Below are 12896 nucleotides of genomic sequence, written 5' to 3'. Positions count from 1 at the left end.
AAGGAAACCGTTGGAGTTTCAAGTAGGGGATAGAGTACTTTTGAAAGTCTCTCCATGGAAAGGAGTCCCCCGTTTCGGCAAGCGAGGAAAGTTGAATCCGCGCTACATTGGACCATTTGAGATCCTGGAAAGGATCGGTCCGGTTGCTTATAAACTCCGTTTACCCGCCGAACTCAGTGGAGTTCATGATACGTTTCATGTGTCCAACCTCAAAAAGTGCTTATCTGACGAAACGTTGATTTTGCCGTTGGAAGAGATTCACATCGACAAACAGCTGCACTTCGTAGAAGAACCTATAGCAGTAACCGATTGGAAAGAACAAAAGTTGCGCAGAAGCAAAATCAAGTTAGTAAAGGTTCAATGGAAATCAAGGCGTGGGCCTGAATTCACTTGGGAAAGAGAAGATCAAATACGCAAGAAATACCCACACCTCTTTCAGAGCATGGCTTCTGCCAGCAACGTCTCCTAAATTTCGGGACGAAATTCGCTTAACAGGGGGAGAATGTGACACCCGGTAAATTCCCAATCCCTTAAACCAAGTAATCAACCTAAATATTAGGTAATTATGTTATATGCGCCTTGCGCGAGCGCGCCATATTAGAAACAGCGCGTGCATTTGTTATGTGCGCCCTGCGCGAGCGCGCCATATTAGAATCAGCGCGTGCATTTGTTATGTGCGCCCTGCGCGAGCGCGCTATGTTAATCAGCGCGTGCATTTGTTATGTGCGCCCTGCGCGAGCGTGCTATGTTAGAATCGGCGTGGGTATTTGTTATGTGCACCCTGCGCGAGCGCCATGTTAAGAACCAGCGTGGGCATATGTTATATGCGCCATGCGCGAATGTTTTGGCTTTATGTTTTCATGTAACTTAACGATATGTTGTCTAATGGGTTGACCATCCCGCATGATGCTAAGGCGGGTGCATCCTAAATCGTTTATGCGCGTGCGGAAGGGAACTAACCTCCCCGCATGGCGGGAACATTGAGAGCTAGTTTGTCTGAAGCTCCAAGATGGAATTGACTTCAACATGACTGATCATTATGTTGAAATACCGAGACCACCTGGAGAATTTACAAATGAAACTCAATGTCCCTAACTGCGAGAAGGTTACGCACCTACCCGCAGCAAAGAAATGTCCTTCACGCAGAAAGCTATGCGCACAAAGTGATACGCACAGAACACTTAGTCTATTCTCCAGATGTAAGGAGATTACTCCCGCCCAAAAGGAAACAGTAGCGTGTTTCAGAGATTTTCCACTTTTTACTGTACACTGGCAAAAGTACCTGGAAAAAGCACACTGTAACATGAAAAGTCAACTACCCTATTCTCACCAACCCCAGACCTGCATGTCCTGACCAAATCAAATCAAAATCTTTTATCCACTACTCCACTTTTAAATAAATAATAATAATTTCCATACTTTATCATCATTACACCTAGATATGAAAAGATTACAATCCCCTAAAGAAAGGGATTGTGTTCCCTTGAGTTTGCCTATAAATATGTAACCTAAGTTATCACCCAAACACACTTCAAACTTCTCTCTTAAGAACTGCAAACTTGCACTAATCATCTCCCAAGCATCCGTTGTTTTCATTTCCGATCCTGTTACTAGACCTTCAATTCAAAGGCCAACACCAAGAAAACCCGAATCTCGATTAAATCCCTTAACAAGAACCACAGGTGAGTCTCACAGCCCCTATTTTCACTGTTTTCACTATTTTTAAACTGTTTTCGGGGCGAGGGACACGTACTTAAATAATGTTTTATCATGGTATACTTACAAGTTATGTAAATGATTGTGTTTAAATTATGTTTCATGATGAGCAATGCAAACGGTTAGCTATGATTTACGATGTATGTGCGCCAGAACTCGAGTAAGTGATCACTTTACCATTGGAACTCTAAGGGTAGGGACTGCTGGTTTGATCCGCCCACTCGTAGGGGTCGCACCTCTTACACAGACGAGTGCCTCGTATGGTCATGGGGCAGTACTATGGGTTTGAGCCCGCTCGTAGAGGTCGCTCCTCTTACGCAGACGAGCGCCTTGTTTTCCGGTACAACGTCTGCGCGTAACCCGCGGGACGGTATTATTCGCTCGTAGTGGCAGCGCCACTTACACAGACGAGCACGGTTTTTCAGATGTGTCCGCGCGTAACCCGCGGGACGGTATTACTTGTTTCGCTCGTAGTGGCAGCGCCACTTACACAGACGAGCACAGTTCCCAGAAATGTTCGCGCGTAAACCGCGGAACGATTTTTATCAGATTATGTTCAGAACTATGTTTTACTAAGCATGTGTTTCAATGATGCTATCAGAATTATGTTTATGACGCGATACGATTTATCAAGTTACTAAAACTTGTGAACTCACTCAGTTTATACTGATTCAAATGTTTTACGTGTCTTTCAGGAGATAACTAGGTAGCGCATGGAGTCACACTTAGAGCACCTCACGCTGAACATCTAAAACTAGCTTTTTGGAAGATTTTAGTTCTATCCCTTTGATGCGCATGGTTGTTCCCGCCGCGCAAGGGGATATGGCGTGGAAATCTTCAACAGTTTTTATACTTGGATGTTTTATGTAATTTTTAAACAATGTAATGTATTTGTATTAAACATTTCATGCGCAATGAAAATCTTTGAATGTTTGCAATGGCCCGTGCTTAATTATCAATCCCCACTCGCGCGCGCCCGGCTGTTTCCGCCGCTCAGGGCCGGGTGTGACAGATATTGGTTTTTAATACTCCCAACTTTCACCCGTTGGTTGATATCACTCATAACTTTTGATTTGTTGCCCACAACTCTCAACTTTCATCCTATTTGTTTCTGGCACTCCCGGACTTAACAAACCCTAACTCCGTTAGTTTTTTTTGCTGACATGGCATTGTTCTTGCTGATTTGTCATTGTTTTTGATGATGTTGCACCTTCTAAAGAAAAAAGAATAAAAACTAATAATAATAACCATCTCACTGCTACACTCGCCGGAGTTCACTGCCTTCATACTCATCGGAGTTCACGCCGACAAGCCTTCAACGATCTTCTCGCCGGCTTCGTGCAGTTTCTTCACTTTCTCCGCTCCTCCGACGTACCGGCTGTCGATGAAAATCCTATGTAACATCAGTTTCATATTTTCCGGCGATTCACCAGAAATAACAATAATAATATGTTTCAAACAGGTCGTGTTTCAAACATGGGATCACTCGTTGTTATCTCCTTAGGAACAAACCCTAGTGTGTTTCCCCAAAAAAATAAGCCAAATTTCATTGATGCTTTTTAACAAACACCTGGTGGGTGGTCACTTATCTTCTCATAAAACCGTCAAACCGACTTTATAGTGTCCGTCAATTAACAGGTCTCGTTTCGTTCAACCAGTCAGAAGTTCGTATTCAAGCACCACTGGGTCCATATTTGACAACCCTGCACTAAATAATTCGGTAATTTATCCATTAATTCCTTAAAAAAGTCTTTTACAGTTGGGTTAGTTAATTGGGGAAATATGAAAACATAATAATAATACTTTTCAGTGACCGGTACACCGGAAAATATGAAACTGACTTTACCTAGGGTTATCATCGGCGACTGGTACGTCAGAGGAGCGTGGGAGGTGAAGCAACTGCACGAGACCGGCGAGAAGATCGTTGAAGGCTTGCCGGCGTGAACTCCGATGAGTATGATGACAGTGAACTCCGGCGAGTAGCAGTGAGATGGTTATTGTAATTAGTTTTTATTCTTTTTTCTTTAAAAAGTGCCACATCAGCAAAAACAATGACACATCAGAAAGAACAATGCCACTTCAGCAAAAAAACTAACGGAGTTAGGGTTCGTTAAGTTCGGGAGTGCCAGAAACAAATAAGATGAAAGTTGGGAGTGGTGGACAACAAATCAAAAGTTGGGAGTGATATTAACCGACGGGTGAAAGTTGAGATTATTAAAAACCAATATCCCTAAATTCATATTTATATATTTTCTATATCTATTATATAAAAAAATTAAGCCTGATGTGAAGAAAAAATGGTTGTGAATGAAATAAACCAAAAATAATAAAATAAAATTAGTTATAAAACATAATTATAGTTAGAATTATTAAGTTCAAACATAATTATAAAATATTTAAAATTCAAAATTAAACATTAAATGAAAGATGAAAGAAAATACTTTAATAACATTGATGAATCTTATTTAAATATATTTTTGATTTATTTTATTAAGATGAAAAATAGAGAAGTCATTGATATACATGGTAAGTATAGTCACTAACCAATAGGAAGGGGGATTTTGACATAAAGCCTATTGCTTTAATAGTATAGTTAGATTTTTTGTTTGTTGTACCCGTGTCTTGGATTTTTGATTTTTGCCGTTTCCCATACCTGTTACGTCCCCACATCTTGGCCCCGTACCCGCTCCCGTTCTACTTAGAACAAAAATCTTGATAAAATCCAAAATGTGTTATATAACTTATAAAATCACTTATCAAACCAAAGAACAAACGATCATCAAACCAAATCACTTACCAAAATCACACCTAATGAATACCAAAGAACAAATCATCTGATTAAATTCGAGCAGCGATGTCAGCAACCCCAACTTCGTCTGCGCAAACTTGTCTAGTTCCATAATCAAGAAGACAAGAACACAAATACTCAATAATCAAGCAACCAACGATATCAAGAACACCAAATCTAGAGTCAAGTTAGATGTCAGCAATTGACATGCTAATAAGTATGCTAGTTAGAAGTTGCAATTTAAACATCTTTCAGCTAACATGATCAGTTACAGTGTTTCTTGAACACTGCTGCTTCAGTATGAAATGAATCGTTTGTTTTAAACTTTACGGTTACAATAAAATATTACAAATGAAGGTACTCTTTGAATTATTTCATAACTACTGAACTTATAATAAAGTAATTGCATATATATAACCTGATATATTACACAGTATAATGCAAATGAGGAACCGCTAGCAGAGCCTGTGATTGCTTCTCATTGCGAAAACCTAAAGCCTTAGAATCATCAGCAGACCAAACAAAGATCCCATGAAGCTTCCCTTCACTTTTTAACCTTTTACAAGCTATAAAAAAACCGTTTTCCGGAGACAGCCCTCCACTTCCTTCAGTAGTAAAGCTAACTAAGATATTACCACCTTCATAATTAGATCTTTGTGTCTCAAAATAATACATAAACTGAGAAACAGTGGTCCTTTTATCATATGCATAAAACTGGAAATTGATAAAATCTATAATATGTCCGTAACTCTTCCAAAGAGCCAAATAATGACTTTGAACTTCATCATCTTCATATGGAGCGATAGATGCGAACGAGATGACTCCGTTGTTTTTTAAGGTGGTTATAAGCTTCCCAATGCACTCAGCAAATGTTGCAGGATCCGCATGAAAATGCTCATAGTCGATATCAATCCCGTCTAAGTTATACTCTTTGATGATGTTAGTGAGTGAAGAAACCGCATTAGAAACCCATGAGTCCACTGAAGATGGGCTGAAGTTACATTGTTGTTTATTCACAGTGTCACCTCCTAAGCTCAAAGCCACTTTGACATTGGAATGTTGGTTCTTGATTAAAGAAACTGTAGAAGGGTTGAAGTTATTTGTGTCCCAGAACACATTGAATTTGCCATTGGTTGGGTGGGGAGAAGATGAATTGGTGGAATCGATTACAAATGCTAATATGTAGTGGAATTCGACGTTTGAGTTTATGGGTACGTCTGAAAATTTGACATTTTTGGACTCCGCTCCAATATATTCTCGAAATATTTTCGGTTTTTGATCAGTAGGCTGGGCTGATGCCGTAAGTAGAAGAGTTTGTAGAGTGAAAAGAATAATGAAAAGTTTAGAGAACCCCATGTTTGATCAAAGGACATGGAAGTTATCAAGTTAATATTAATCGTGGTAGCATAAGTTTGATTCTGATGTTATTATATATAGATTAAATATATATAAATCTTGTTCTTAGCTGTCACTTGATCCCACATTGTCACAAAACCTAAGTTTTTTGTCATGCCGGCCGTCTGTAGAAGATCACAAACAGTTTCACTGTCTTTCCTTGTTTCAATATTTTCTTTCAGTAACCAAGGATGCATTTATTATGGTTTATTCAGTTCCAGCGGTTGATTAGATCCTTTTATGAGTCAAAACCTGAAGATTCCTTTATAGATTTGTTATAGGTTTATCATTTGGTACATTTATGTAAATAAAACAACTAAAAACTAGTTGTATTGATTCAACTGATTGTACCTTGTTACTTAGTTTGTATAAAAAATAGAAAAGAAACAACGTGCACAAGAAATCTAAGATATTATGCGGTGATGCTCATGTTTAAAAGAAGGATGATGCCAATATGCCCTGAGATTCTTGTTCATATCTAAAACTAAAGGCTTTGGACTCATCAGCACACCAAACATATATGCCTTCAAGTTTTCCTTGTCTCTTTAATTCTTTGCAGGCATCAACGAATCCGTCTTTAGGAGGTAAAACTAATTCATGGTTGTATACTAAAATTTTAAACACCACATTAGCTGTATAAATTTGGGTAGAAAACCGCTTGCAACTTAATTTGTTTCATCTGTTGTTTTATTTTCGTCACAAAATGATGGTTAATGTTTTCATGTATGCTCATTTTTTAACAGCATGTATGTTCACTTCATGTTCTAATCATTATCAGTACACAGATATAAAAGAAAAAAAAAAATCTATGTTCTGTCGTGCGATGCCGACTTCTGTGTCCTTGTGACCATATATCATAATATAAGCTTAAAACAGCTAAAAATTATAACCATAGAGAAGATTTGTAAGCATGTCAATAGTAGATAATAATCATATTATACACACATAAAATCTTTCACACCAGACTCACAACCACAAAGAAACACAAGAACAAACATTATATATATATACATATACACTATGGATGAGCAGCCAGCAAAGCTTGTGATTGCTTCTCGTAACGGAACCCTAAAGCCTTCGAATCATCTGCAGACCACACAAATATCCCACCTAGCTTCCCTTGGTTTCTAAGCCTGCTACACGCAGTAAAAAACCCGTTCTGTGGTGATAAACCTCCACTTCCATCACTGATGAAGCTAGCCAAGATACTACCACCATTATAATTCGAGCTTTGCGTCTGAAAATAGTTCATAAACTGAGAAACAGTGGTTCCCTCATCATATGCGTAAAACTGGAAGTTAACATAGTCTATAATATGACCGTAACTCTTCCAAAGAGCCTGATAATGGCTTTGAACATCATCATCATCAAACGGAGCTATAGATGCAAACGAGATGACTCCGTTGTTTTTTAAGGTGGTTATAAGCTTCCCGATGCATTCAGCAAACGTTTCAGGATCCGCATGAAAATGCTCGTAGTCTATATCAATCCCGTCTAAGTTATACTCTTGGATGATTTTAGTGAGTGAAGAAACAGCGTTAGAAACCCAAGAGTCCACCGACGAAGGGCTAAAATAACAGCTTCCTCCATTCACACTGTCACCTCCCAAGCTCACAGCTACTTTGACATTCGAGTGTTGGTTCTTGATTGAAGAGACTTGAGAAGGTGCGAGGTTATCGGTGTCCCAGAAGACGTTGAACTTTCCATTGGTCGGGGACGATGAAGATGAAGTGGTGTAATCGATTGCAAAGGCGAGTATGTAGTGGAATTGGACATTTGGGTTGATGGGTACATCTGAGAATTTGACATTATTGAACTCGGCTCCGATGTATTCCCGAAAAAGGTCTGATTTTGATGCAGTAGCTTGTGTTGATGCCATGGCTAAAACTAATAGAGCTTGTAGGGTGAAAAGAACAATGTGAAAGTTAGAAGAACTCATTTTGATCAGAGAGCAGATTGTATTGAAAGTTGAGCGTTGATGATGATTAAATGTCGGGAAAACAGCAGTTAAATAAGAGTTTGTTTAGCAAGTTAATCATAATTTGAATATGGTGGCGTATGTGTCCTTCTGCTGGTGCTGATTAAAATTTGTATTTGAAGTCAAATTTGCAAGAAAAAAAAAACAAGAAAGTTGTCCCTGTTTTACTTCTCTTTTGTCATTTCTTGGGCATTTTGGTGAACAAGTCTAAAATTGCATTCATATTTCTTTGAAGATTGTTGTGAAGGTTGAACCTTTTAGTTTGTTCGCATGACACTAAAAAATTTTGTGTTTAAATTAAACACCAAGGCCTTAGACGAACCAATAGAATACGAAAATGTTTGTGTTCGTTCATTAACTTTAAATGGACATAAACAAACATTCAAGAACATAAACAAACTTCCCATCAAACAATTCACAAATAGTTCATTAAACATTCATTTTATAAGGCCTAAAACACCTACAAAATGAATGACCAAAGTATATAATACACTTCTACTCAAACTGGCTTCCTCCAACTATCATTCTCTAAGAGTGAATTTGAATTACAGTCAATCAAGAATATGAATCACCCCATCATGGTTGATTCAAAGTTCAAACAAACCAAACTCGTAGTGATAAAACAAACGCAAATCATAACCGATTCAATGTTGATGAATATAGAACAAGTTGTCTGTTATCCGTCTCACATTAATTCAAAGAAAACATCAGTTGTTCAAATCAGCTAAATTTCAAAGCTTGGAATTCCTTCGGTTCTTTTATATAATGTTTCAAGTACAATTTAAAGAGCAAAAACAAAAGTGATTTTTGCTTTGTTTTATTTGTAAATACATTTTGCACTAAAACCATCTTCGACAAAGATCTTCCACCGACACCAAGTTTGCTGTTATAAATTTTCCAATTTCCATAGATGCCAACACATTTCATCTCTTCTCTATCACAATACTTGTAAACGGAGCTATTACAGTTCAGCACACCAACTAAAAAGACATGTTCTGAATCATAACAACTCCATCAACAAGAACCATGACAGAGACAAGCCAAAATACATTGGTACCAATGCAAAGTCGGCAATCTAACACAACAAACCCCAAGTGCTAGCTAGCACTCCTAACACTTCGTTCAAAATAGTTTCAGTTCAAAAATATAATTTAACAACATAAAAAAAAACATAACACAATTTCAACTACGAATCCACTTTTGACTCAATTGAGCTAAACTTGTAAAAACTAAAAACCCTAACCACCAAACCCGTACAGGGTCCGGCCTTGTCTCTTCAAGGCGTACACGACATCCATGGCGGTCACAGTCTTCCTACGAGCGTGCTCGGTGTAGGTAACCGCGTCTCTAATCACATTCTCTAGAAAGATCTTCAAAACACCGCGAGTCTCCTCGTAGATCAACCCGCTGATACGCTTCACTCCGCCTCTTCTCGCCAAACGACGAATGGCAGGCTTCGTGATGCCTTGAATGTTATCACGGAGTACTTTACGGTGTCGTTTCGCACCTCCTTTGCCTAATCCTTTACCTCCCTTCCCACGGCCCGACATTTTCAACTTGATTCAAATCTGTAACACGAAATTAATGCTAATTATGTTAATCGAACAAGCAGTATATATGTTTGAAATAAATTGAGGTTTACTTGATAATCTTTAGTGAGAATTTGGAGTGGATGAATGAAAAGGAATTGGGGGGGGTTGGTGTATGTATAGTGTGGCTAGTGCGGATGTAGGCAGTGAATGTGATGTTTTGGAGTGTTTGTAGCCGTTGATGGATGTATAATGAACGGTCATGATTCACGGAAACATGATTAGTCGCACGGATCGGTGACGTGGCATAGCACAGGTGTAAAGTGAAATGCAATTTTTAAGATTGCGTAATTAATTTTTACAGTAATATTTTTTTTTTCTTACGTAAAAGAAACATATTAGATTAAGGGTGTTCGGTTTGGTACTGGTAACATGGGCAAAAATTCGATAAATATTGGTATCATATTGATTCTTAAACCTTAAATAGTTGGTAACTAATTGTTACCGGTGTCTGATATCATTTGCTTATCAATGTTTTGATTAAGATCAAATTATGTCGAAAGTCATCAACCTCATAGTTCTAATATAAAATATCTATAAAAAATATGTGTTAATCTTACGGTCTGGTTTTATATAATTGGTTTTCGGTATAAACTATAAACTAAATTGTTCACTACGGTTTGAAATTTATGAAACTGACTGATCAAAACTTAAAGAAAAAAGTGATCGTGAAACAAAACGGGTAATCATATTAGACAATTTCACAGTTTTAAACCAAACGTTAACACCCTTAGGTGTGCCTCCACCATAACAATCGCTAGTTGACACCTAATTGCATGTTTAAGACCACTCCCATCGGCATTTCATTTATGATTTGTCTCACTATTTAAAAAAAAAAAAAAAAGAAACTGAACAAACCAATTTTTATGGTGTTTTTAGAAAAACCCATCATTTTGTCTTATTATGTTTTTATTTTAAATTTTTATGTTTTTTTTCTTTTCTTTTTATATTTTATGTTTTAATTTGATTTTTTTTCCTTTTTAATTGTTTTTATAACAATTTTTGTTTTCAAAACAATACAATATACTCGTATACACCAAACCAAAAACATTATTATATACAAACATTGAGTTTGTACAAAATAAAATAAAATATATACAAACTATAAAAACATGGTATCGTCGATATCGGGGGACGTAAAGTCGCATCGTGAACATCGACATGGTCGTCTGCCCTACGTCTAACGGTCGATCCCTGACTGGCGTCGTCGCCTCGCCCGCGTGTAACGTTTGACGTGCTCGCCTTGTGGTCAAAAGTAGGTGGCTGTGGTAAGGGGCGCCGCTATTATCGGGGCATGCTCGACTAAAGGCATAGGGACATAAGGGGCGTGTGCCGATCTCCATCTTCACCTCGTCCTCCATCTTTAATAAATAAATATTATTATTATTAAATAATAATAACAACAATAATAATAACAGTAATTAATAATAAAATAATAATAATAATTTATATATCTACAATTACAAGGGAACTTATGCATCATCATTTGTACATAGTGCATCAACAATTGTGTGTGCTTGAGGTGTGGTAAATCTGCCATAATGTGTTGTACTCACTTTTCATTGGACCTCCAGTCCACTAAGTCACTGTATTACCTCTCTATCCCCATCCACCACCGCCATCTGTCTATCATTTGGCAACGCTCAAGATGGAAAGCGAGACGGTAGTTCTTGGTGGTTGTCGGTCACGATGCAGCCTCTGACGGTGGATGTGGTGGTGCTGAAGGGTTTTAATTGGTCGAGTTAATGGAGGTGGGAGGTTGATTCTGTTGGGTTTCAACGGTGGTTCGGAACGAAAACGGTCAACTTTTTAACCCGTTTTAATATATTTTCATTTCGATAAATATTAATCAGTATTAATAATTATATACTTATATATATATATATATACGAACTATAAAAACGCAGCGGAAAGAAAAAGATTAAATCGAACCATAAACCGAAACCCGAACTCGGATCCGGTTACAACCATATACGAGTACGATTAAACAAACAAAACAACCATAGATGAAGATTAGTGTTTATACCTCGGTTATACACAACCGGGTGAGACACCGAGAGATAACGAACTATGCTAGATCTGGACACAATCAATAACCCCAGTGGCTGGAGCGGTTCACGGCGGCGGCAGACTACTCCGGCGACGGCGATTCACGGCGCAGCCGGTTGTTCCGGTGGACAGCAGCAACCAGAAGTGGCAGTAGGCACCAGCAGCTGCAGCGGTGGTGGCTAGAAGCAGCTGCGGTGGCAGCAGACAGCAGCGCCGGCAGCGGAGTAAGGCGACGGTGGTGACTGCGGTGGCCGGAAGGCGTCGAACGGCAGCGGCGGTTGTCGGATGGCAACAAGAGGCGCCGAACAGCAGCAGACAAGCAGCTGAGCGGCTCTGGTTCAACTGCAGCAGCCCGAGGACAGCAACAGCAGCTCGCCGGAAAAGCGAGCTTGCCGAAAAAACGGGCTGCCGGAATCTGGCAGCAGCGGTCATCGGTTCCGGTAAGGACTATGGCAGCAGAGGCTCAGGTGACGGCAACCGGAGGTGGCGGCTGTATATATATGTTATGGTGGCTAGGGTTTTGTTGGTGATTTTTGTTAGTTTAATTATAAACAATAAGTTGTTTATATATTAAAAGATTATGGTTCAGCCTAATCTTAAACCCATTGGGCTTTTAGCCCAATCACTAAACCAAAAGTCTTTAATCACCATAATCTCGTTCAATCGTGTCTAGCCCAGTTAACCATTAAGTGGGTTTAATATTCGTTACCCCCGGTGTAACTCATACCGGGTCATATTCGGGTCGGTCCGCGTTGACTTGACCCGAACCGACCATTAAATCCAACAGTCTCCCACTTGGACGGATTTGGGTCAAGTATCACAACGCTAACAGCTAGAGGCGTTGTAGCTACACATAGCTGTCCCCAACCAAATATGACATTTTTAAATCCATAACCAAAATATCTTGGAATACCTTATTGCAAGATAATGAATTTATAGCAATCGTTGTCATCTATCCTTTCTGTATAAGACATCAATTGAACTATGAGACATGGATCAAGTCAATCTCAGTCAATTATTATAGTTCTCGATATAGAGTCAAAGTGGTCCAATCAAACACACAGTAAGTTTGGGTGAGGCCTCACACTTTACCAGTTTGAATCAACGAGGGCGCCAATATGTCTAACTGTTACATTTTAATGTAGCAGGTTTCTTTCGCTTGCTGTAAACCGCCCCGTTGCAACGCATGGGTCCACTTAGTTATTCTTTTATATGTTTTAAAGTTCAGTCTAATTTTTGCGAGTTAACATGCGACAACGTATGGGTCCTAAGTCGACTTAGGACCCGCACGTTGCAAAGGGGAGTAAATGCAAACCAGTTAATGAATACATTAAAAAACACAAAGGTTTCAACCTACAAATATTTAAATGTGTTATGTTTG

The 12896-nt window shown here is 38.8% G+C and overlaps 2 protein-coding genes and 1 pseudogene across 2 annotated transcripts; all 3 read right to left on the bottom strand.

The window, feature by feature from the left end:
- Positions 1 to 4930: 4930 nt before the first annotated feature.
- LOC143599771 (chitinase 2 pseudogene) lies at positions 4931 to 5860 on the bottom strand (annotated as a pseudogene).
- Positions 5861 to 6800: 940 nt separating this feature from the next.
- LOC143599766 (chitinase 2-like) lies at positions 6801 to 8055 on the bottom strand. Its single transcript, XM_077077647.1, has one exon. The coding sequence runs from the start codon at positions 7836 to 7838 to the stop codon at positions 6918 to 6920; it is 921 nt and encodes a 306-aa protein (XP_076933762.1). The 5' UTR covers positions 7839 to 8055; the 3' UTR covers positions 6801 to 6917.
- Positions 8056 to 9100: 1045 nt separating this feature from the next.
- LOC143599765 (histone H4) lies at positions 9101 to 9490 on the bottom strand. The gene has a single exon (XM_077077646.1). The coding sequence runs from the start codon at positions 9425 to 9427 to the stop codon at positions 9116 to 9118; it is 312 nt and encodes a 103-aa protein (XP_076933761.1). The 5' UTR covers positions 9428 to 9490; the 3' UTR covers positions 9101 to 9115.
- Positions 9491 to 12896: the final 3406 nt, after the last annotated feature.

This window comes from Bidens hawaiensis, unplaced genomic scaffold (assembly GCF_021521415.1).
Source record: "Bidens hawaiensis isolate Kalapana, Puna unplaced genomic scaffold, B.hawaiensis_p1.1 tig00052678_1, whole genome shotgun sequence".
NCBI lineage: Eukaryota > Viridiplantae > Streptophyta > Magnoliopsida > Asterales > Asteraceae > Bidens > Bidens hawaiensis.
Note: the sequence above shows the minus strand (reverse complement) of the source record. Positions and strands in the feature narration are given on the sequence as shown.

Bases quoted from the DNA above. Each gene is read 5' to 3' on its own strand.
- LOC143599766 (XM_077077647.1), bottom strand. From the start codon at position 7,838: ATGAGTTCTTCTAACTTTCACATTGTTCTTTTCACCCTACAAGCTCTA.
- LOC143599765 (XM_077077646.1), bottom strand. From the start codon at position 9,427: ATGTCGGGCCGTGGGAAGGGAGGTAAAGGATTAGGCAAAGGAGGTGCG.